This window comes from Dromaius novaehollandiae, chromosome 3, assembly GCF_036370855.1.
Source record: "Dromaius novaehollandiae isolate bDroNov1 chromosome 3, bDroNov1.hap1, whole genome shotgun sequence".
Taxonomy (NCBI): Eukaryota; Metazoa; Chordata; class Aves; order Casuariiformes; family Dromaiidae; genus Dromaius; species Dromaius novaehollandiae.
This window is the reverse complement of record NC_088100.1, coordinates 54,805,133-54,829,754: the sequence shown is the minus strand read 5'-3', so window position 1 is coordinate 54,829,754 and position 24,622 is coordinate 54,805,133. Positions and strand designations below refer to the sequence as shown.

The 24,622-nt window shown below is 38.2% G+C and overlaps 1 protein-coding gene across 2 annotated transcripts; it reads left to right on the top strand.

The window, feature by feature from the left end:
• Window positions 1–9,367: 9,367 nt before the first annotated feature.
• Window positions 9,368–23,606, top strand: GPRC6A (G protein-coupled receptor class C group 6 member A). 2 transcript variants are annotated; one of them, XM_064508915.1, is made up of 7 exons: window positions 9,368–9,686; window positions 11,310–11,613; window positions 13,457–13,568; window positions 14,046–14,284; window positions 17,109–17,321; window positions 19,107–19,230; window positions 20,393–23,606. In XM_064508915.1, the coding sequence occupies exons 1-7, from the start codon at window positions 9,493–9,495 to the stop codon at window positions 21,511–21,513; spliced, it is 2,307 nt and encodes a 768-aa protein (XP_064364985.1). In that variant the 5' UTR covers window positions 9,368–9,492; the 3' UTR covers window positions 21,514–23,606. The 2 variants fall into 2 exon arrangements, with proteins under 2 accessions (XP_064364985.1, XP_025979281.2); XM_026123496.2 differs by having other exon boundaries at window positions 13,457–14,284.
• Window positions 23,607–24,622: the final 1,016 nt, after the last annotated feature.

The following is a 24,622-nucleotide window of genomic DNA, read 5'->3' as shown; positions in this document are numbered from 1 at the left end:
GAGCTGATATAAAAGCCTTTGCTGTAGAAGCATGGGAAATCTTTAGAGTAACTTGTAATACAAATTTTTTTGCTAAACTTTTCAAACTTTAAAGTGGTCCACCTAACAGACAACACTGCTAAGAGAAGAACTCTTTTAAAATACATATATTTAAATATATCTCTAGGAAAATGCTAACTTCAAATAAAAATATATTGACTTTCTATAAATTCATGCAACTTCTGGCTTGCAGTGTGAAAATACTCATTTAATCAAGACAGGTTAAAATGGGAATACCTGAAAATTGCAGGAAATTGAATGGCAGAAAATCTGCTCTGGAGAGATGTAAAATAAAAAGCTGTGAAATTCACGTAGCCCAAATGCTTTTTTTTTTCTTTTTGTCCATGGTTGACACTAGTCAATTCTGGCTGCCTTTTGGTTAGCTGCTGACGTAATTTATTTCATCTTCTAATTAATGAAGATAATGGTAGTTGTTCTACCACCCCTAGCTTGAAGGACTGGATGGTTGCAAAGAGATTTAATACCAAATTAAAGATCAGTCAGGTTTGGTCTACCTTTCTAAAGGATTTGTATATCCAGAATGCTTGGGGATGTTCTTGAGATTAATGAATTTATCTATTTTTGTGGTAGCTCTTCAAAGAGAATTTCTTGTCAGTGAGCAGAAATGACCTAAAGCAAAGTCTTGCTTCCTATGTTCTGGTTAGCCAAAATTAGTAATGCAGTATTATTGTGTGTGTGAGCTCTCCTTAACTGACAGTGCAAAATCTGCTGTAGGAAGTGTATAGAGTGATATGTTATTCTGTGATGATTTTAAAATGATGTTTTTAGCAGGAAACATTCCCAATGGTTTTAGTTAGTATAACAGTCTTTTTTTTTCAGTCTTTAACTCTGAAGACTGAAGTCAGTCTCCAGAATGACTCCTGCAGATTTGCTGTTTGGGATTCTTTGCCTTATCTGAAAGGAATTTTTATGACTGTCACCTGTTCTGGCTGTACTTGCTTTGCAAATGTATGTTTACTTTTATAACACAAGCCATTAAACCTTGTAAGGTGAGCTCAGATCTTTTAAGATCTGAAAAGAAAATCAAAATATTTTTAAAAAAAGTTCTAGAATAAGGGTAACAACAACCACCTTTATTCAACTCTCAAAAATCACAAAATAATTTGAGAGCTAAAGTTCTAGTATCAAAAAGTTTGAGATTCAGCTTTTAAAGGTATTTAAGTAACTTGAACTGAATTAACTGGGACATGAAAGAATCTTGGCCTTTGATATATAGGATGAAATTCAGCAAGGTCAAGTTTTCTGAAACTGAGTGCTGAAGACCTCATTCCTAGCCTGCCCACAGAGCTCTCTACAGCTGTGTTTGGGACCTTGGCCTCCTGTTTGAACTGGAGGAGATTTAGGCTCCCAAAAATGAGGTTCCTCAAGACCAGCTGGCTGAGCTAAGAACTGCCTACAGTAGCCAATAGGAAATACTGAGAAGAGCCCCAAATCCCACTTAGCTCTTCTACAGTTTTGCACCTCTGGTCACCACCCTTGCCCCAAAATATTGCTGGAAGCAGTAGTATCTTTCTCTGTGTCCAATAAGTCAGTGTTCAGGGAGAAGATAAACACTTTGGTACTTGCTCAGACCTGTGGTTTCAAGACAGTGACGGGAAGAGGACTCTTACGACATCAGGGCAAAAGAGTAATAATCCTTTCCCTGATGTGCCATTCTAGATCCAGTCAGTCAGCACATTTGGGACACGTGGACTCTTATTTTCTCTTCTATCCAAAGAGATGTAAACACATGTTTTCTGAAAGTGTTCTCACTGCTGTATGCTGAGGAAGAGCAACAAGTAAGTTCTTATTCTTTCCCATGCTGATGTTTGCACAGAATAATTAAAGGCTTGTCAGGTTAGAGAGAATACAAGCATTTCCATGATATCTTCTAGTGATGAGGACGTTCCCTTAAAACTGGGGACTTGGGGACCGCCTGGCTTTTAAAAGTAAAACCGTGGGTTTTTTTTTTCTTGTCTCTTAATCTAATTATTGCTTAATATTATCAATTCTGTTCCAATTCCAAAGTGACTAAAGCAAAATGCTCATAATTTTACAGGAAATTGTGTGTTCTGACAAGTGAGAAGTACTATAAGAGTTAAGAAATCACTAAGTATTATTTGCAAAAGTGATTTAGTGGGACTAAGCACAAGGTCACTGAGAGAACTATTTGGATTTAGATAGCTAGCTGTCACTTTAACAGCTTATTTTCAAAACTGAGAAATCCTTCAAATTCCCTCCAGTCAATTCCTTTGGAGATGTCTAAAAATTGTAACCACATGTATTTTTAAAGTCAAAATCCCCTTGAGCCTAATCTGTTTTAAGCCATGGTTCAATATTTATAATGCTGAGCGGTTTAACCTTCATTTCATACCTGCTTGCCATCAATATTTTCTTATGAGATGATCCCTAGTCTGACTTTCTTGCAGGTAGGGATTTCCAGAGATGCCTAATATAGTAGGCACCACAGGCAATTCACCCTCGGGAGTTTCTGAATATACTGCCTCTCTGAGGGAGGTACCTAACCATCAGGCTAGAAGGGCTGCCTCAAACAAATAGTCAGTGACATCTCAACGAGTAAGGGGCACTGGAAGTGGAAAGACCTGCGTCCTCATCCTTTATGTAGCAAAGGTTTCACTATAGGACAGTAAAAAGTCATTGGCAGAAGGGCTCGATCCCAGGCCTCCACCCTTTCAGGAGAATGCCTAGACTTCTAAACTAGAGGTTTTATTTCTCTCTGGATGGTCATTTAACTGCAAGCTAGGCCAAAATCTTTGGATTGTCAGTAGATGAGTGACATCTTTGCTCACTTTTTTTCCACTGAAAAGGAGAGGAAATTGAACAAAGGAGAGAAATAAAACAGTCAGGAGAGAAATACATCTTCAAAGAGAAAACATCTTATTCAGGAGAGAAATAAAGCACCTCAGTCAACTGGGCCACACCTGTCACCTTATCTTTTACGAAAAACTGTCCTACATCTTACTCAGCTGACCATCTCCTTGGCTGGATGAGATAGGAGCAGCCTTGATAGAATATTTGGAAAGAATAGTTCATTTACAGAGAAATTCAATTTTAGAATAACCAGAACTACTTGTCCTCAACTTTAGAAAAGTCAAATCCATTTGATTTTTCATTTCAAAATGATTTTTGACTTAACTTTACTCTGAATGTATTAAAGTATTAAAGAGAGAAGATAAAAGAAAACAACACCTCTGCTCTAAACTCAAAGAACTGTAGAAATGAGATGTATTTCCCCTCCATGACACTGGTGAACCAGAGCTGCTTTAATGTCTTATGGCTGTATGGTAGCATAAACAGTAGAGGTGCATGAATATCTCTGATTGCAATGACTACAACTCTTTCTGAAAGGAAAGTTACTCTGGGGCTTCCTAGGACTGTCCTGACTTCCAGGACAGGAGGCTGAAGGCACTGTCAAAGCACTATCTCCTCTGATGAGCTTTCCAGCATCTCAGTTTTCTACCAAAAGTGCTCCAACAGGCCACCTGCATTGAGGGGAATTCAGCTTTCAGAGAACATCAGGCAACACATTACAATGTTATGACCTTGTAGAGGAAAAAAGGACTCATACCCCCCATCATGTTGCTCAGCTGACAGGTTCTAGAGGACAAACCATATGACCTTGAAAACTGAGTTAGTTTGTTTCTCAGGAATTAATGTGACTGCTTGGTATCTGTCCAAACTCCATTTCATTGTTGACAGTTCTTTAAAAAGAAAAATTAAAGTTTTTGTAACAGGCCATGAATCAAAGTAATGGGGCATTCTCCTTTCCATTTTTGAATTTTACTATTTGATATTAAGATAAGTAGGGTGCCAGTAAGTAGAAGAATGCTTTTTAATATAACTAAAATTTAAGTAAAGTAATGCATTACCTGCTTCTTTTTTTGCTTCACTCTTTAAATTACCCTAACAAAGACTGGATAATCTAAAATCACTGGGTTAATTTTAACAGTGATATTAGTCTAATAAACTGGTAATCCTAATCAATATTTCCTCCTCCAGGTTTAATTATTTTGGCCTCAGGCTCAGCTCTATTCATTGCCTTTATTAGTATAGATGTAGTCTTTGATATTGAAAGGAAATGGCTCCATAAACTAATTGCATCTTAATCATAAGAGATCATTAAAAATATTGTTTCAAAGTTAGTTTTTGGTTAAATCACTGTGGAAAACCCACACGTTGACCCAGGCTCAATGTCATGTGTTCTCACTCTTTGAGTAGCTGCATTTCCTTGGCTGCCAAAGCCCTTTTAGCCTTCTGACTCCTATGCTGCTAGTTACATATATATAACATATGCATATATGCATGTACATGTCATTATATTGTACAATATACAGCTACTGTTTTAAGATATTAACACTGGATCCCTCCATTGGTGTAGTATGTTTAATGAAGGTATCTAAAATGGAAAAGAAAATGATTTCACAGTGGGCAATTCTTTCCTGTTGGCCTGGAAAGTGTTGGTATACTCACTTTTGATGGCTTCACTGCTGCAAACAAATGCCGCTTCCAATTGCACAGGTATTTTGATGGTGATTTTGGAGAAGAGTTTTAACTTTCACATGTGTTTTCCTTGTTTCTGGGTTTTGGTATGTTCCCAGACTTTGCTCATAGTCACATATTGAGCTTCACATTTGATTCTCTGCCTTTGTTTTTGGTAGATTAGCCTTCAGCTAGCCTTTCAGCCTTGGTTGTGCGGTACATCAGCTCCCATGGGCTTGAGGAAACAGCCAGGCTACCTGGGAGCCTTTCAGGCATGCTGCTTACTGCCCCAACAGAAAGATGAACTGAGAGGTGGTTTGCTGGCCAAAGCAATGGCATGGATTCCATATTATCTTTTCAGGAGGGAGATGGCAGCAGTCACAGGCATTTGTAATGGAAAGCTCCCTAGTTGGTTGAGGCTCATGCAACCACAGTGCTTACAGTATTGCCAGCGTCTATTACGGTTCTGTGAAAAGTGATTCTTTCTTTAATAGACACCTCATACATGGCAAAACATGAAGGCTGATGGGAACACACACTGCTTATTTAGCTCTGGTGGTGCACTAAAAGAGAAGTAAGGTATGTTTCTCTTTTGCAGCACTGATTTACACTGAGACCTGGATTACTTTAGCTGTTTTCCTCTTCCCTTGTTTTTGTGTTATTTATTACTTGAATCAAAATACCCTATTTAATTGGGTGCTCATCATAAGTAAAGGACAGTAGCTGTTCAAGAGTTTTACAGCATTTACAATGTAAATAGAAAGGAAGAATTGTCCTCTCTGTTTTGCAGATATGATAAGAATCAAAGGAAGATTAAGCCTAGAGTTTCAAGGCATTTTTCAGAGAAAATTGAAACCTTTTAGAAATTTGGCTATAAATGACTAAGCAGGACTGGGAGGTCATGATAGAAGTCTGTGCAGAAGAGACATAAGAAGTCAGTAGTAGAATAGGGAAAAAAAAATCCACCCAGGCCAGGAGTTTAAAACCATGGCTCTTCTTCCTTTCTCTTGTGGCTTAGTTTTTCCACAAGAACAATCTGAGGAGACATTGTCACTCTTAACTTACACAAGCATGACCTTACTTACGTATGGCAGGATTTTATTCAAATGTTGCTGGGTTCTCCAAACAGGGCAGTCTCATGTGTCTGGCAGGTCTTGGCAGGAGTGGTTATCCAGCTCTACTGAATAACAGCCAGAATAGCCAAATCTCTTCCTTCTTTTCGTTCCCTTTTGCATATGCCTAGAAGAGGATCTAGCTCTGTGCTGTATCTTGTTTTGTAAACAGTACAATTAAAAGTGGTATAAAACAGAATGCAAGGAAAAATGTCTTTCTCCTGTAACAGTATCTGGTTGGACAGGCTTCACAGAAGAGATATTTCTGTTAGAATCTAACTCATTAACTTCTTCATAAAAGACCAAAGCTAGAACAAAAAGCTTAGCCAAAATCTTGATGTTCGTTTCCCGCACAATGTAGTCCCTCTTTGTTTGACTGAGCTCCCGCCAGTTGCAAAACTTTCTTCTGCACAAATGCAAGGAGCCACCTAGTTTTAGATGCTGCAAAGATAGGAGAGGCAGATGGTCCGTTTACTTGTATGCACTATTCTGAGGGTGCACTCAGTTAGTTTCCTACTCAGGTCCCTCTCGCTTCTCTTGCACGTTTTGCACTGTGGAGCCTTAGAGTAGGTATGGCACTGCTGCCAAAAACTTACGGGCTGTGAATTTACGAGAAGGAATCTGCAAGATTAGTGCTGATTTTGGCAGGCCATCTTCCAAAGCCCACCTATTCTAGTCCTTCTCAAAGGGGAGCTGAAGCCCAGGTGGAAGAAGTAATTAACCATTTTGGTATGGTAGCAGGTAGCTTTAGGGCACATGGATAAACTAACAGAGCATCTTTGTCTCCATACAGATCCTCCAAAGCTTCTCAGAACTCATCTGTGCCTCTCAGAATATCTTCAGGTATGGTAGGTTTGTTTTCTGCCTTTGCACAGTCCCTTAAACTCTGCTTTCTAGAGACAATGATACTTGAACAGTTCCCCTGAATCTTGATTCTACTTCACCTGTGTTTTTTGAAGTATGAGGGTATCATCTATTGTTGTGTTTTTCCCAGGAAATAACTCCTATACAGGTGACTGTGAAAGTGTACTGATGTTACAATAATACATCACTAAATTTTAAGAAAAGAACATTTTGTACTATATGCTTTTTTTTTTGGTACTTAAGTATCAATGAAAAAGTATTTGCGAACAGTTCTAGTTAATTCTGCAGTACTAGACTATGCTGATCTCAGTAATGTTTCTAATTATGCTGATCTCAGTAATGTTTCTAAGTACTTATCACCACCAGCAATAATTACTGGTCTTAACAGCAAACAATAACAACAAAAAAACCCCTTGCTGTGAATATATTTTACACAATGAAATAAACTGAATGCAGTTGAATTTAAAGCACACCTCATTTCATGGTGTTTTTATAAATAACATGAAATTATGCACCACTTATATGTGATGTTTATTTTGTCAACTTCCACTTTCCAAAGTGACCAAGTTAGGATTTTGGTTTCTAGATAAAACCCTCTTCTATAGATATTAACAGCTTTTTTAGGTACCGGCCAGAATAGATTTTCTTACCTGCTTCTAATCATAAACTATAACAAACTTCATCAGTATTGTATTCAAATTTATTGCTTAATGTGATTAATGTGTACTTAATGTTACATCCTTAAAAGTTACATTTTATACTAGAGGTGTAATACTGACTATTTCTTGTGGCCTGCTTTAGGAAATAACCAGCTTATGCTTTAGCCCCATAAGGCATCATTTTGGAAGGAGGTTTAGAAGAAGTTACATACAAAAGTCAGGGAAAAGGAAACTCCAGAGTAGGTGGAGCCAGGCTTTAGGGCACACTTCTCAGATGGAAAGGAATGGGAACCTGCCTGGGAAGGACTGGCTAAGTCTCAGGAGCTATGTGAGAAATGTGATCGAGTTGGGATTTCCCAATACAGATTCAGGGTTGATTGTTCCCACTTTCTGCATACCCTTTCAAGAGCTGGTGACTGCACTGTAAGCCAGGAAACACCAGGCATGATATATTACAGGCTGTATAAACAGAGAATAGTTCTGCTTTGCACCAGGCAAAGGAAGGTGAACCATAACATCACCATATCAAATATTTATGATTAAACAGGATTAAAGGTTGCAATTCCCACGTAAGCATACCTATGCAAAATATTTTGCAAGTACAACTCATAATTCAGGGTCAGAGTCTGATTACACTTATGCTGGTATAAGTCAAGAGGATTATCTTTGGAATAAGTAGAATTTTTACAAATCAGTGTAAAAGCAGTATAAAGTGGTATTATAATCTGCCCATAACTGCATATTATTAGATACATTAAAGAAAATGTAGGCAGCTATTTACTGTCTGCCCTGAACTGACAGCAAGGGTATCACATGGAAAGAAAAAAGGCAGATGAAAGACAGGCAAGCTGTTATATTATAACAAAGAGGCTGAATGGTAACTTTACCGGGGATTAACATGCATACTTGCAATATCTCTGTTGCAAAAGAATACTTTAAGTGTGAAGAGTCTAGTGAGAAAAAAAGCAAAATACATTAATTCAGATCAGTTATATAGTCTGCATCATGTTTATCAGAAAGCATATGTAACACACATACCATTTCTCTTTTATTGCTTGCAAGAAAATAATGCTTGAGTCAAAACTTCTGCAATGTAAAACCCAGCTTTCTTGTAATACAGAGACAATCAACTCTATGACTGACCCCATTCTTTTCAGAGTGGTTTGGCACTCTACCAAAGGAAGCAAATATGAGGAAGCTATTATATGAAAATAGAGAAATAAGTTTCCCAATTTCAAGAAGAAACAGGGATTTTTTTTCAAATCTGTGTCTCTTATGTCAGTTGGTATAGTTTAGTAGCATCAATTACTTTTTTGTCCTAAAGAGGTGTACTCACTTTGGTGTATATACTTGGAGTTTATGAAAGCTAATAATCTAGCCTCTGCTTCTTTGTTTTCCCCAGTTCCATACTGCCATGGCATCAGATTTTACAAATGAGATTCCTGCAAATTTGAGGCAAATGATGGTACTGCGAATAGCTGTCTCTTAATTCTTCCAAAGCACAGAATCTGCCACACATGTGGTGGCATCCTTGGTCAAAGGGGAAAGACAGTGTACTCCACCCTTTCAAAAAATTAGGATATATATTATTTTTTCCCACTGTTTTTTTTTCTTTTGGACTAGCAAGCAGCAAACAAAGCCTGGCTTGTAGTACAGAGCCTGATCCTAAACCCACTGAAGTTAGTAAGAGTTGTGGATGCATCAAACCCATGAAGATTAGCTTATCCAAACCATTTTTTACATAAAGATTTAAAAAATTATAAGAAAAGGATTGAGAGAAATGCAGCCTTTTGACAGCTTTTTTTGGATCAGAGTCCGATCAGAAGCCCACTGTAGTGAAAGGGTCTCTTTTTGATTTTCGTTGGACCATACCTTTAAAATACAGTTGCAGTGATACTACTGGCATGTTACACAATCACTTCTTCTCACACTGCACTTAGTTGGAAGGTATTCAAGACAAGCCCAAATTTATACCAAAATATTTGCCATGTGTTTCATATAAAGTAGAATAATCTTTGAACATAGCAGAACAGATTTTATGTCTAGCATTTCCTTTTAAACTCATTTATCTCTTTCCCGCCCTCTTCTCTCTCACACACCCCTACACCCACATATTTCATGTGACAGTGTTGCTTTAGTAGCATCAATGAAGTAGCCTAAGCCAATCGATCAAATACGAGTACCTCGTGAAGTGTGACTAACTTTGAGTGCAGTCTTCTTCCTTTGCTGCTGTTTATAGATGAAATAGGAACAGTGTTGCTGGCACTGCAATGAGCTTAATTGACTTAAAGCTGGCAGCGAGCAAGTGAAATAGAAACATGGCATTAGTTAGCTTTTTGATTCCCTGCCTTATGATCAGCACTGATATTGCCTACTCTTGCCAGAACACTGATGACTTTGTGGGCACCAGTTCTCCAGGAGACATCATTATTGGAGGCTTGTTTGCAGTTCATAATGAAATGCTGCATCCAGAAGAACATCCCATCAAGCCAGTAATTCAGAGTTGTGCTAGGTGAGTAATGCTGTAACTACATATATACCAAAGAAGGGAACACTGACATTGGGCATGTACACTTCATATGAATAGCAACAAAAGTCTGTTTCGGTTATGTCTCTTAGTCCTTAAAAAGATCTTGGACATCAAATAAATCGTGCACAACATAGCACAGAATGCATGCAGTAGAAAATACTGTGGCTGCCTGAGAAAGGAAATGAGTTTTTGATCCCTATCTCAATCTTCATAAATAATCATATAACCTTGGAGGTTTGGGCTGAACAACCCTTTTCATTTAATTTTCATGTAAATGCTAATTTGTTGCTATTTGTCTGAAGTACTCTGCTATGCAGTTGTTAATTATTTGTGATGAAGTTGCACCTAAATGATTTGGACACAGACAGAGCTCTACTGCGCTGTTTTCTCTAAGCACTCATGACTCTCACCTCACAGGGCAAAGCAGTTGAAATGTATGATAGTACCTTGCTGACTAGATTGTAATTATTACCCAAATAATAATAGTGGAATTACTTTATAGGATAGATTGTACAAGCACCATGTCATGTATGCCTTCAGGTTTAGACTATGCATCAGAATATTTATTTTGTTGACTCCAAATCCTACTATACTTTAAACATTTGGTTTTTGGAAAGAACGCAAAGGAAATGCGGTGAAGAATTTTATTTTAACTGTTTCTAGTATTTAATTTATATTCCTAATATTAATTCCATATTATAAATAAATATTAATCTAGAAATTCCAAATATGCATTGTCTTTAATTTTAACACGGGTACAAATCATAAAGTTTCATCTGAATTTTAGATCCAACTTAATCCTGCCTGTGAATTTAATGATCAGTTGGACATGCAGGTATCCATCCGGATTTATTTCAAAATGATGACAAAGTTGGTCATTTTGTAAGTCTTTCATCATTTTTATATAAAGTCATAAATTGTCTCAGGTCCATTTGAAATTTAATTTGGCTTGCAAGGTTTGAAAGCTTTAGAGAGCCTTGCCTTAGAGGATAGTTGGTGGTATTGCAAATATTTTGTATTACTGTAGTTCTGATGAGGAACATATTATAATATCCACTGAAAATAAGTGGAATAGCTCTATTAACTTCATCAGATTTAAAGAGGATTTCAGGAACCTCCATGGAACCACTAGAAAACCTCAACCTCTGAAATATTTACTTCTATTCAGAAATATTTAGCCCTTTCTTTGCTTCATGTTTTTGCTGAAAGTAAATACATCAGATGAAAAATGATTACTGAACCACGTGGAGTAATTTGGAATAGCCCTACTGATTTTGACAGGTACTTCCTGAAGATATAACTTGCAAATTTTCATTTACCATGCAAATTTGGATTTTAGTGACCATTTTCTCCAGAATAGCAATTTTTATCTAGGTAAATTTAGAGTTCTGTGTCGATTTGCTTAATCTCCCATTTAGATGAGAGCAAAATATATGGTTTCTAATTTTTAGCACACAAAAAAGCAAGTAAATCACACCAAATATATTATCCATTATTCCTTTTCAGCAGTTGTCAAATTCTAAAGGATATGCTCAAAACAGACTTTCCTTCAGCCTCGTTCTCAAAGATGTTTATCTAAAATAGAACTTCTGTGTTTCCTGACAGCTTTGAAATTCAAGTTTTTCTTCAGACGCTTGCAATGATACATGCTATTGAAATGGTCAACAATTCAACATTGTTACCTGGAGTTACTCTGGGCTATGAAATCTATGATACTTGTGCAGAAGTTACAAAAACCATGGCATCTACTCTGAGGTTCCTGTCTAAATTCAATTCTTCTAAGGATGTTGTAGAATTCAAGTGTAACTATTCAGACTACATACCGAGAATTAAGGCAGTCATTGGAGCCAGCTACTCTGAGGTGTCAATGGCAGTTTCAAGGCTATTGGCTTTGCAACTAATCCCACAGGTAGGTTTGAGGGAATGATTTCATTTTGAACGGAGTGTCAAATTTACCACGGTTAGAAGAAGATGTGGCTCTGGTCACAGAGATTACAAGTCACGTGTTTATTACAGGACAGGATTTGACTCAACCTAAGGACATCAGGAGGGGTGAGATTCGACTCCAAATGGAGTGCTTGATTCACTTGCCTAAACAAAAGCATTTAGTGCTCTTTTATGTACCCTAAGTACATGCCTCTATGTGCTATTCCAGGATGATGCTGCTCTCTTGTAGGTCCTGTAGCACATCTGCTAATCCCACATGGATGTGTCAGCTACTTTAAAGTACCTCCAATGCTACTCAGTGTCTTTGTTCAGGCAGCCGAATTACAGCTGCCATGTCTAATCTGGCATGTGGTGATAATGACTGTATTATATGATAATACTCTATCTCAAGCCAAAAGAAACTCAAAATCTAATTCAGACAGAAATTTGGAAATTCTCTCCTGCCTGAGAGAGATTGGATTTGGGAGTCCAGGTCTGTTCTAACTATGCACAGGAAGTGAGAAATATTGCTCTAAAAGGCAATTTTACTCCTGTTATTCCTCATGTAGCTGTAGAAGAGAAGGCATACAGATGTGGATCCACACTGTTCCCAAATATTCTTCTCTATTTCTGACCTGTCTCTTAACATGGGAAATAATACTAGTGAGCACAGTCCCACGCTTGCACTTAGGTTGGGGCTTATGTTGCTGCTGTGGATTGCACAACTCTTGTGGAAGAGCTGGATTTATAATGGGCCAGGATGTGCTACTGAGAAATAAAACCATTTCCACACTATTTTGTGTTGCACATCCTGGTGGCAATCTGGCATACATGACCTTTACTGTGAAGTAGCAGCATAGTAACCAAACATGTGCAAAAGACCTAAGATAACTGAAGCTACTCCTCTGCAGTGGTAGGAAGTAATTATGACCTCCAACTTCACCATAGAAGCTATAGTAGGTTTTGAATTAAAATGCCACACTTGAACTCAATCAAAAGGCAAGTGATAAAAGAAATATGCATTGTGACATGGGAATGGAAAAGGTGAGCTAGTAGATTTTTCTCTTCAATAGCATCTGTAATCTTCTGACAACATTAAGACTTGTATCCCCTTGAGATAGGTGCCTCTCATTTTGGAAAGCTTAGAAAAGAGCATAGACAAGGATTAAAAGCTAAATAGATTTAAATAACACTTTTCCATTTATGTTTCCCTAGCTACATTCACAGGAAAAAGATAGAAATTTTTTTTTATAAAAGAATTATTGTAGTAAACTGTAGTATTGGTTACTCTGGGAGATTTTTCCAACAGACTATGATACTTATAAAATATAGCAACTAAAGATTAGAGAGAACAGGTATATGTAGATGAACCATACTAGCATACTCAGTGATAGAAAAATATTGCAAAATATGAAGTCACCAATCATTTAAATAATAACTCAATATTTGAATTCTTCTAATGAATGTTTCTAATGATTTGAATATGGTTTTGAATAGCAGGTTGATGGTATCTGAACAGGTTAAAGCAAAATTCTTATACCGGCATAATTGTCATACCCCTTTTGAAAGACTGTATACTCAGCCTTCACCAAAGTAACTAGGTGCAAGGGGACAAAAATGGTAGCTACCAGGAAAAAGTACTGGGAATGTGTCTTCACCCTATTAGTTGGGGTGAGGAAACCCACCCATTTGACTGCACCTGCTTCATGCCCAGTCATGGGAGAAGGTGCCCTGGATCATGTTGAGTGACAGATCAAAAGTAACTGGTGCTCTTGGTCTCCTTCGGAGCAGACTGCTGCCATAACTGAACTGTTCTCTCTTCCTAGGTCAGTCCTGCATCATCTGCTGAAATCCTCAGTGACAAAATCCGGTTTCCTTCCTTCTTAAGGACTGTCCCCAGTGATTTCTATCAGACAAGAGCAATGGCCCACTTAATCTGTGAGTCTGGGTGGAACTGGATTGGAGTGATAGCCACTGATGATGACAATGGGCGTTTTGCTGTGGAGAGCTTTGGGGTCCAGGCCATGGCAAACAACATTTGTATAGCTTTTAAAGAAATGCTGCCTGCCTATCTCTCTGACAACACTTTTAACGCCAAAGTTAATCAAGCAATTGAGAAGATTGTCAAGGAAAACAAAGTAAATGTTATTGTTGTCTTTATGAGACAATTCCATGTGCTCAAACTATTTAACAAGGCAATTGAGAAGAATGTAAATAAAATTTGGATTGCAAGTGATAATTGGTCAGCTGCAGTCAAAATCAGTACAATTCCCAATATCAAACAGCTGGGAACTGTTGTGGGGTTTGGATTTAAAAGTGGAAACATATCCCCCTTTCATGACTTCCTGAGAACCCTTCATGAAAAGCCCACTGAGAACAATAAGTTTTTACATGAATATATTATGCTTTTGTCAGTTTGTGCACACCTGGAGTACCATGATTTTCAAATGTGTATTTCAAGCCAATTCCAAGAGAATCTGCTGCAAAATGCTGAGAATAAACATCAGATCTGGAGAGACGATTTTTTGATTGCCAACACTGAACCAGGATTTATCCATAGTACTATACTTGCAGTCCATGCCATTGCTCATGCCATTAAGAGGCAATGCAAACACAGAAACTGCAAGGATCCTTCTGCTTTCACTCCCTGGGAGGTATGAAGTTAGTTCTTTCAGGTCTCATTCTCTCTGCATAACTTTAATTTCCTTTACCCTCCCACATTCCTGGATTTACTCTCTTGGTCCTGTTATTGAATGACATTTTTCTTATTCCTGTTCCTGCCTTTCTTCACCACTGCATAATCCAATTGAAACACCACAGACTATGTGCCAGAGCAGAAGCACCTCACTGCTGCAGTGTTGAGAACTAGCCTCGAATTTTGTCTCCCTTTTTTTGGCCCACTTAGACACAGAAGTTGCTGGTGCTAAGCCCCAGCTGTGTCCAGTGGTACAGACAACTCTCTGATAATGAGTAACTTCACACCCATCATCTCCTCCTGCATGGATACAATAGCAATGGCTGTAAACACATGACTCCAGGGTGCAGAAGAGCTATTTAGCTGCTGGGCTTCATTAGCTATGCTAGCACCCGCTCCCACCACCTTCACAGAGCACAGCAGATAGGCATCAGCTTGGATGAAGTCAGTGTACAGGCTGCTTGCTGGAACATCTTACTAGCTAGTCATGTGGGAGAGAACAAAACTGTATGGTCAAACTATCTTGAGATACTAAGGGACTACTAATGGTTGGTCCTGTTGCTATAAACCTGTGTAATAGTCGGCAATGAGTGCTCTTCGTAGCTGGGACTCTTACAGGAGAAGAGAGTTCACCAAAGTGTTGCAATTTCCCTCTCTCTCCCTAGCTATTTTCTCCATTTTGTCTGAATTCAGGTATCTTCCTCTAAAGAACCTTCACTTGAAAGTGAAATGCAACAGACCATTCTTCTGTAGTATATTTGTCTTGATTTAAACTGAAACTGGTAGGAAAATTAGACATACATCTTTAAGATGGATGAGGTACTTGCCTAAAACACATCTTGTAGTCAAATTGTACTGGGTGGGAAAAGAACAGGAAAAATCAGACAAGTAGATCTGACCTGACCTTTTACCCAAGAACCTGCTTGGAAGTATTCACTTTTACACACTTTTACTCAGAGGATTAAACAAAAGTTCATTTAGAAGTCAAACAAACACTGAAGCACTCTGACTTACTCTGACCTCTTATCCTAGGTCAGAGCAGGTCAAACCAAGATAGGAGATTTTGAAAAAAAACAGTAACAATCAACCTTTTACATAAATTTGTGAAGGCAGATAGGAAAAATTCAGAACTGCTCTACAGAGGATGCAACTTTATGGAGCTGCATTTACATCATGGCTGAATTTAACACCAAACCACCAAAATTAAAAGGCCTGTTAAGAGGCTAAGAACTCACAAAGAAAACCAAAAGAGATAATTAATCCCCCTGGTGCTGTTTTCATTATACATTTCCTATACATTGAACCTAAGCCCTCTAGAAGTGGGTATATATAAAGTTTAGCTTGAAACTAATCCATATCACACATCTCCATAGGCTGAGAAATCAGTCATCAGTGTTACAGCCTTTGCAAAAATACTCATTGACTAAACCACAATGTTGCTAATTATTAGCGCTTTCTGTCTGAAGCTCCAGATGTATACAAAAAACTCTGTTGTTCCCATATTTTTAGATAAATTGGAAAAGTCGGGTAGAGAAAGATTAAACGACTTGACTGGAGTTATAGAATAAAAAGTTTCCTGTTCAGTCCCACAAGACTACAGTACCTTCATCTTGGATGAAATACCAAATAGAAGCACACTTTGGGTCTTCATAAACTGGTAGAGATGCAGCAAGAGTATATGAACTCTCAAAATAATGACACCTCTTCTCAGTTACGTATGGCAGACCCTTTTAAGGTGATATTCTTGGCAGCATCTTTAAATGCTACAACTAGCAAACTAGGATCTATGTAAGAGTGAGCTTTTCAAATGGAGCAGTTAATTTCAGCCATTCATCAAAACCTTGGTTTGTTTCATGTTAAGTAACCCCTATTGCCTAAAATTGTTATGCCTGCAAAGGGATAAAGCTGCTGCTCCAGTCAAGAACTAGTGTGGCTAATGGTCCTCTTATGGTCTCCCATGAGCTGGGAGTGAGATATATGTGACTTAACCTGTCCTTTTCTAGATTCACATGGAACTTCCTAATCTGGCTGTTTGTGCCAAAGGAGAGAGAAATTTCATCCTACTAAAAAGAACAGAATGGGTTGTAATATTAAGCTAGAGAGTAGTCTTATTAAAACACCTTTATTTTTGATATTTCCTATGATCTATCAAATACAACCCTGCTATCTATCGTCATTGTGACATACATTGTTTCATGAGAGTGAATCAGCATTTATTTTGTATTTAACAATTCTGAGTCTCACCTTGCAATCCACAGTATCAGTTGCAGTAGAGTCACAGCTGAAAATAATGTTAAAGTAGATATTTCCAGACACGTTAGAGGAGCTTGCTCTGGAAGCAAGCTTGCTCAGATCTACTCTGGGCATAATAAAAAAACAGCAGTAGCATCATTCATGGTAATTCTTTACAAGAAGGGGACTTCTGAAAGGACTTCTTTGTTTCTGGTAAACAAAACTTTTTCTTTCCCATCATTGTAATGAAATTTCCCAGGCTGGAAAAAAATACTAACATGAGTCTTTGTATACATGACATCAAGTTAAGAAATGATCATTTTTCAGTAATAGATTTTTAAGACCAACAGGATTACCTGAGTAATGTAATTCTGTGTAGGAAGTCAGATTAAACAATTATAAAGATCTCTTTTAATTATAAGATTTTCATACTCCTAGAAAGCAGCATTTCTATCTTTTTTAAATTCATTTTATTGTACAGATGTTAGACTATTGATTTTATCACTGAAATGATACTGATGCATATCATTGTTTCTTATATCTATGTTCAGCTCCTTGAAGAACTTAAAAAAGTTACAGTCCTTGATGATGACAAAGAAATCAAGTTTGACTCGAAAGGAGATATGAACACTAATTATGATGTATTTCTTTGGAAAGAAATTGATGGCCATATGAAAATCACCACAATGGCAGAATACAACCCAGAAAAAGGTTATTTTATCTTTGAGGATAAGGAGAAAGAAAAGGAATTTCTGGACTTAAAGGTAACCTTTGATTTTTTGGCATAACATGTGAAATTCGCTTCATATATTTTCTTCTTCATCTGGGATTTGCAATTGAAGTATATGTCAGCTAGAAATCTCTTATGTACTTTGATGTTCTCCTTTCAGTGGCAAATCTTCTCTGGGTATATTCTACCGCCTTGCACATTCAGCAAGTACTTTCACCTGTAAGCAGCCTCAGCACTTTCAAATTGAATTATAGGTCAAGAATGCTCTAAGAGGTTTCCTAAGATGAACAAATCAGAAGCTATGTCTGTCCTAAGGATGCTATTCCAACATCTTGAAAAGTGTTTTAAAATAGAAAATGTCTATGTATGTGTCCTCTCCCTTATGCAACACAGCCATTTATTTTGCAGATGAAGACTTGTATCTGGCCACTTTACTGCAAAAAAGAAAAAAAAAATAGGGAGAGAGGTGTTTGTTGTTTATTTACTCCTGTTAGCCCTGGGGTCAGCACAACTACAAGCACATGAGGCATGTGGTATCACCTGGAGCCCTAGCACTGGTGTAGACAGGACTTGTGGGTAGTCCTGGTCAGTTCCAGCTGGATAATCTATCATCTGTGCACAGGCAATGGTGCTGGTTCACCCCGCAACTGTGACTGACCCTGTGCTTCCAATTATTCATCTCTAATGGGAAAAGGAAGGCTAACCAACTGTTTAGCTGAATGCTAGTCTCAGGTGTAGACTCAGCCAGTAGAAAAGGCTGAGGACAGGAGCAGACCTGGAATCTTTTCTTTCTTTGTGGCACTGCCCAGGATGGTGAGGAAGTATCTCCAGCTGCTTGTGGGCTACATCCTGGAGAGAGCAGAAATAGCACTGTCCCTCAGGACTGTTCCTCCATGTTACAAAAAGTGTCTTTGGAACAAGGCCCTGAACTCAGATCTTGAAAGAGGGCTCCAATTGCTATGCCTCATAATGATGCTTTGTTTTGGACAATGACTCCTGAAATCATATTGGTACAAATATATCCAAAGGAAAGATGGAAAGTCCCTCATTGACAGAGGCTGATAGCCTGGCTGTCAGGACAGTCCTCCAGGAGATGCAGCTCAGATTTCCTCTGAGACCCTCCACACCTTTTTCCCTAACAAATGCTTTTACCACTGCATTAAAACTGGTGGGGAGCTCAGCCTTGCTGGCACGGCAGTTGTTTTGTGAGATTGCCAGGCAGAGAAAACCTCTCAGTAGACCTGGGCAGAGCAACTGGTTTCCAGATCCTGGCAGGACTCAGATGTGTGCTGCCAAGTGTGAGGAGTTTCAGAGCTGCAATGTGAAGCACCTGCAGAGCTGAAGTGACTCCCCTGGGGTGAACAGCAATCGAGCAGGATATCAAGATCTCAGCTGTGAAACTGGTCATTTAAATTCCACTCAAGTCTCATGTCAGATGCTTCTGTGCTTTCTTTGGATCTGATTCTCAGCAATATAAAGTCCACTTTCAAAGCTGAATCAGACACTTAAACTGGGACTTTAAAAGCATAGACAGTTCCACTGATTGCCGTTTGGGGCCAACAAATAAAACTGATGGCTGCAAAATTATCAGGTAGATAATTCCCCTTCCTTTCATTTGCTGACTGTGGAAAAAAATACAAGGAACGCAGAGCCTACAATGACTTTTTTCAGCATCATTTGCAGATTCCCTTAAAACATCTGTAAGTTACAAAAAGAGAGTGCAACTCATAGAATTAATGGAGGCTTATTTTAAAAGAGATTTTTTCTTAGTAATTAGTTGAGCTTTAGTTGTATTTTTTTTGTTCTCTGCACGCTGCAGAATGTTCAATCAACATGTTCCCAGCATTGCAGACCAGGAGAGATGAAAAAGGTTACAGAAAGTCCACACACTTGCTGCTATGAGTGTGTTTACTGCCCGGAAAACCATTACAGCAATCAAACAGGTAAAGAATTATGATCCAAATAAAGGTTTATTTAGAGATCAATAGAATTGTTTTGTTTGTATATAATGTAACTTGGCAACCTTGGGTATAACTTCAGAATGAGATTAAAATATTTGTTTATGCCCAGTTTTCCAAATACAGAGGGGAAGAACAGCATTAAGTATATAAAACTTGGTTTAAATGCTTTTTAGAAGACCAAACTTAAAGCAATTATATTTTCCAGTTGACTAACAGTATCCTTTGTCTGGAGGAAGAGGCTGTCTGATTTATCCACGAGACTGTTTCTCACTTAAAGAAAGCCTTGTTTTGTGTCTTGTTGCAGTACACCCAGTTCAGTGGAAGTACAAGGGTTATTTATTTTGCCTATCATCATATTTTTACTGGGAGTACTATGACGTTTGATATCACTGTACGTTAATTCTTTCTAGAAACAAATCTGATGTGTTTGTTACCACTGGTTCACTTATAGTTTGAATAATGTGTTTAAAAGGAGAAAGTTACTTATGGAAGAGAGAGATATAATTAAGAAATCTGTGGTACATCTGTGGTCCTTTGAATATCCTGATAGTGAGCAGAAAGAAATTAAATCTTATCTTTTCTATGCAAATACTTGCAAAATTTCTCCATAACAGAAAACAGGAATTTTACAGCAAAATTGCCCTTTGAAAGCATAATCTAGACCAATGATTATTCTTGCTATTTGTATTCCAAAAGCTGTCTGCAAGGAGAAAGCTATTGTTTCCTCTAGCAATAGGTGAAGGAAAGAAACATAGTTCCAATGATTTATTTCCAATCATTATTCAAGTTTCATTTAAAGTTCACCTGTGCAGAGCTCTGAGCAGGTTATGTATCTCCTGTCAGAGAGGATCAAGACAGTTTTGGGACTCTGGCCATTCTCCCTGTCTCCTTCCTGTCCCTGGAGGCGCCCAGTGCCTCCTCGCAGCTGGCGAGGTCATCCTCGCCACTGTCTGCTGCCTCCTGCCACTGCCACCGCAGACCTGCAGCTCCTCCACCTGGACAGCAGCAGCAATAGTCAGGAGCGATCAGACATATATATTCCCTTTCAGCATCCCACATTCCTGCTGTATCTCAAGCCTCGATAATCCACTTTGTAGTTTATTTACTTCGGTTTTCTAAGTTATCTTCACTTTTCCGTTTTCAGATATGGATAACTGCTACCAATGCAACAACAGAACTTACTGGGCTCCCGTGAACAGTGCCACGTGCTACAGAAAGACAATCCATTTCCTCAGCTGGACTGAGTGGTTTGCCATGTTTCTACTCCTCCTCTCTGCTTTAGGGATTGCATTGATTTTGTCAATTAGTGTAATATTTACTAAAAACTTGAATACACCAGTTGTAAAAGCATCTGGAGGTTTAACTGTCTGCTATATTATTCTCTTCAGCCACTTCTTAATTTTTTTAAGCACTGTCTTTTTCATAGGTGAACCCACAGAACTGAAATGTAAAACTAGGCAAGCTGTCTTTGGCATAAGTTTTACACTCTGCGTTTCATGTATTTTAATAAAGTCACTAAAAATTTTACTAGCCTTCAGCTTTGATCCCAAGCTACAGAATTTCCTGAAAAGTATATATAAACCTATTCCCATTGTGGTCACCTGCACTGGCATTCAAGTTATCATTTGCACTTTCTGGCTAATATTTAGGACCCCTACTGTGAAACAAAACTTCTCAATTCCAAGAGCAATAATTCTGGAATGCAATGAGGGTTCTATTGTGGCTTTTGGGATGATGTTAGGCTATATAGCTGCTCTCGCTTTCATTTGCTTTATATTTGCCTTTAAAGGTAGGAAGTTACCAGAGAACTACAATGAAGCTAAATTCATAACCTTTGGCATGCTAATTTACTTTATAGCCTGGATTGTATTTATCCCTGTCTATGCAACCACATTTGGCAAATACGTTCCAGCAGTTGAAATCATTGTTGTTTTAATATCCAATTATGGAATTCTCTGTTGTACTTTTCTCCCTAAATGCTATGTCATAATTTATAAGCAAGAAACAAATACAAAATCTGCCTTTCTCAAGATGATTTACACATATTCTTCTAAGAGTGCAGGCAGTGTTACTGTTAGTCGGATTTCTTTGGATTCAAAGTCTTCCAGCTCCCGAGTTACCACCTCAGACTCATGTAAATCTGAGAAAACCTCTGCAAATAGAAACTGCCATTTTCAAGTGCCTGGGCAGAGATTAATAAATGGGAAAGTTCTTCCTAAAAGTACAGCAAGGACACTGTCCAGGAAAAGACTGTCCAGCATATGACCAAAGACAAACGAGGCATTTTAGGGAGACATTTCTCTTTTAAGTCTCTTTTCTTTTGATTCTCCCAAAGACAGCAGGTCACATGAAATGTCATCTCCTGTGATACTTCAAAAGTTATTCATTACTAGATTCGAAGGGATTTCTCTGGTCACAGAGTCCAGCCCCTGCTCTTGCAATCCCCTTCAGCAGTCCCCTTCATTCTCCATCCTGACACAGGTTGTCTGCTCATGTAATCCTACTGGAACCTCTCCCCAAAACCTCATATCTCTGACTGAGGTAGAAGTGTTAGAAGAGCTAGCAGCATTCTTCTTATTCCTCACAGATATGAAGGCATGAACTGTTTATACCTGCTTGTTCTTGTGTCTTTGGTGCCTGGTTGTTTAAGGAGCTCATCTTCTTACCTGAATGTATTTTATCAAAGAAACAGAACCCTCTCTTAGCTTTTGTTTGCTAAGCTAAACAAGGCCAGTCTTTTAGTCTCCACTTTTAAGATAGGCTTTCCACTCTCCTGATCATCCAAAAGTAAACCTTTTCTGCACCTGGTACAAGTAAATCCAGGGTTGTTTTTTTTTTTTTCAATACATGCACCCAGAGTTGTACGTCCAATTCCAGATGAGCGTCACAGCAACATTTAAAGTTTCCTCCATTTAACAGGGTGATAATGAATGAAAGAGACACATCTATATAAAAATTGAAGGGTTTCTCTGGAGCTCTGTGGTTATAGGTACTTTCATTTCCCTTTTTTCCCATATTTGGGGGAAACTGCACCTCACACACCTCCTCTGATGCATGACTATGTTTGTCCTGAGGTGTCTATTTAGTTCAAGGAAGGAAGCAAGCAATCTCTGCCACACTGTGTAACGAAAAAAATGTTAAACGCTAAGCAATTCCTTTCATTTCATGAGATCAGCATGAATACATCCTGGAAATTTTAGATTTTTTGATACCTGTTAAAAAAAAAACTGATTTTCAACAAGAAAATGACAGTGCGTCATTCCAATACACAGCAACTGCATAAGTAGTAACTGATATTAGCTATACCGCATGAGTGTGTGCTTGTAGCTCTGTACATATTCTGTACTAGAGGCAGAGCACATGTTCAGAGAGGAGCGATTCTTCTGTCAGGACAACTATACCACTTCTCTCCATCAATGGCAAACGCTTTCTTCTCCTGGAAAGGCCGCAGCTGCCCTGGGGGTTCTGCCTCCCTGGTTGGGCTAGATGGGAATAGTTTTTTCAAAGCCCTAAACAGCAGCTCCACGCTGCCAGAGCTCTGATATATAGGCCCAGTCCAGCACTGTGAAGTATGCTTTTCCTTTTCTGTCTTCGTAAAGCCATTAGCTGGGAATGCAGACACTGTGCTCTGCTATTTTAACTTCTGCACCATGTTAATGTGAAAAAATACTAATGCCTTCAATTTTGCCTCTGCTTCTGTTTGAATCTGGAATAATTTGATGTTGTAGCAGGTAAAAATCAAGTTCAGTAATTGCAACATTACACAGGCATGTTGTATTATTGTTATGTACAATATATCTATTTTTCTATCATTTCTATTTATATGTTTCCACCCATATCTATATGATTTTTCTACTCAAATTTTAGTAAAAATAGCTATAGATTGCATTTCAATGATGGACACAAGCAATGAAATTACTTTGACATGTAGGCATATATATATATATATAAAAAGTATCTGTGAAGGCATATTTTTAAAGTAATTTGAATGGCAAGGGTACGAATTACATAGAGATTTGCGTAATTATTTAATTTCTATAGCTGTTTAGAGGAACGAAGGTCTATGCACCAAATGCTGTTCATGTATCACTTGTTACAAGTACTGCTCTGAATATGAACTAGTATGTATTGTAAGGTTAAAATTTCTGAAATTCGCCTGCCAATGCAGCAAAAAAAGTCTCCCAAAAAGAGAAAAAACAAGGCTTACATTGTACAATGACTTTCAGCGCTAAGCTGGTTAGCAAAATTAATTTGGCTAGAATATTGTATCTGTATTTGTTGTTTTCAAAATTGTTAAGTATACTGTGTCTTGAACATATAAGGAAAGGGGATGATTAAAGTAAAGTTGTTATTTAAAACTGAGTTTGTTTACTTAATTTCCTTATCTCTGCATATGAAATTTGATTTGGCCTTGAGTAACAGCAATACATGTACCTGTGCAGTGTTTCCACCCAGTAGATGTCTGTGCTTCTTACAAGAAAATATCCTTTAGATTGAAAGCCACGTATGATAGGCAATCATTGATCTATAGGTCAATGAGGAAAGTACCCTGAGGAACAGGAGCGATGACAGCAATATGAAGGTGTACAGATAAAGATGATCTTTGAGGAAAGACATCACATACGGCAGAATTTCAAGGGGAGAACATGAATGAACAGGCATGAAAGAAAAAAGAAGAAGAAGAAGAGAAGTTTTGTTCTGATTGATGTAGTTTTGAACACATCCCATGTCTCATTCCTGCCAGGAACCTCTCCAGTACATGTAAACAGCTCGTCCACTTTGGCGGTGCCACTGAGTCCCCTCTATCAATGACTCTTGTATGCTGTGTCTGCCTCTCCAGCTACTCAGGTCTTCTGTGTAAATCAAAGTCAATGGAGTAGCTGAGAGGACCTAACACTTTTGGAGAAAGACGACACTACACCAAGCTGTGTTAAATATGCCTCTAAATTCCCTGCCTGCAAGAAGCCGGTGATCTGCTTTCTTACTGTGAAAAGAGCGTGACATCAGTTGTCACAGTGCTCACAGATGGATGTGCCCACCTTGACATTTTCTATCGTTATCTTCAAATACAGTGCTGTCCACAGAGAAGTCAAGCACAAAAATTCCATTTTTTGAGATCAATGGGAGGCTGTTCCAGATGGAAAGCTATTTAATCTTTTGGGATTTTATTTCATTCACTGTAGTGATACCAAATGACTGCAATTGAAGGTCATATTGAACAGCATACAATAACTCTAGAAAGAATGAAGACTGTGAAGGCCACCAGGTTTTTCAAGTCATCTCCTCCAGAGCATAATGATGGTTCCTCAAGATCCAGGAGCTCTAACTTCTCAGACACCTTTCACTCATCCACAAGCTTCAGAGCAGTTCTCTT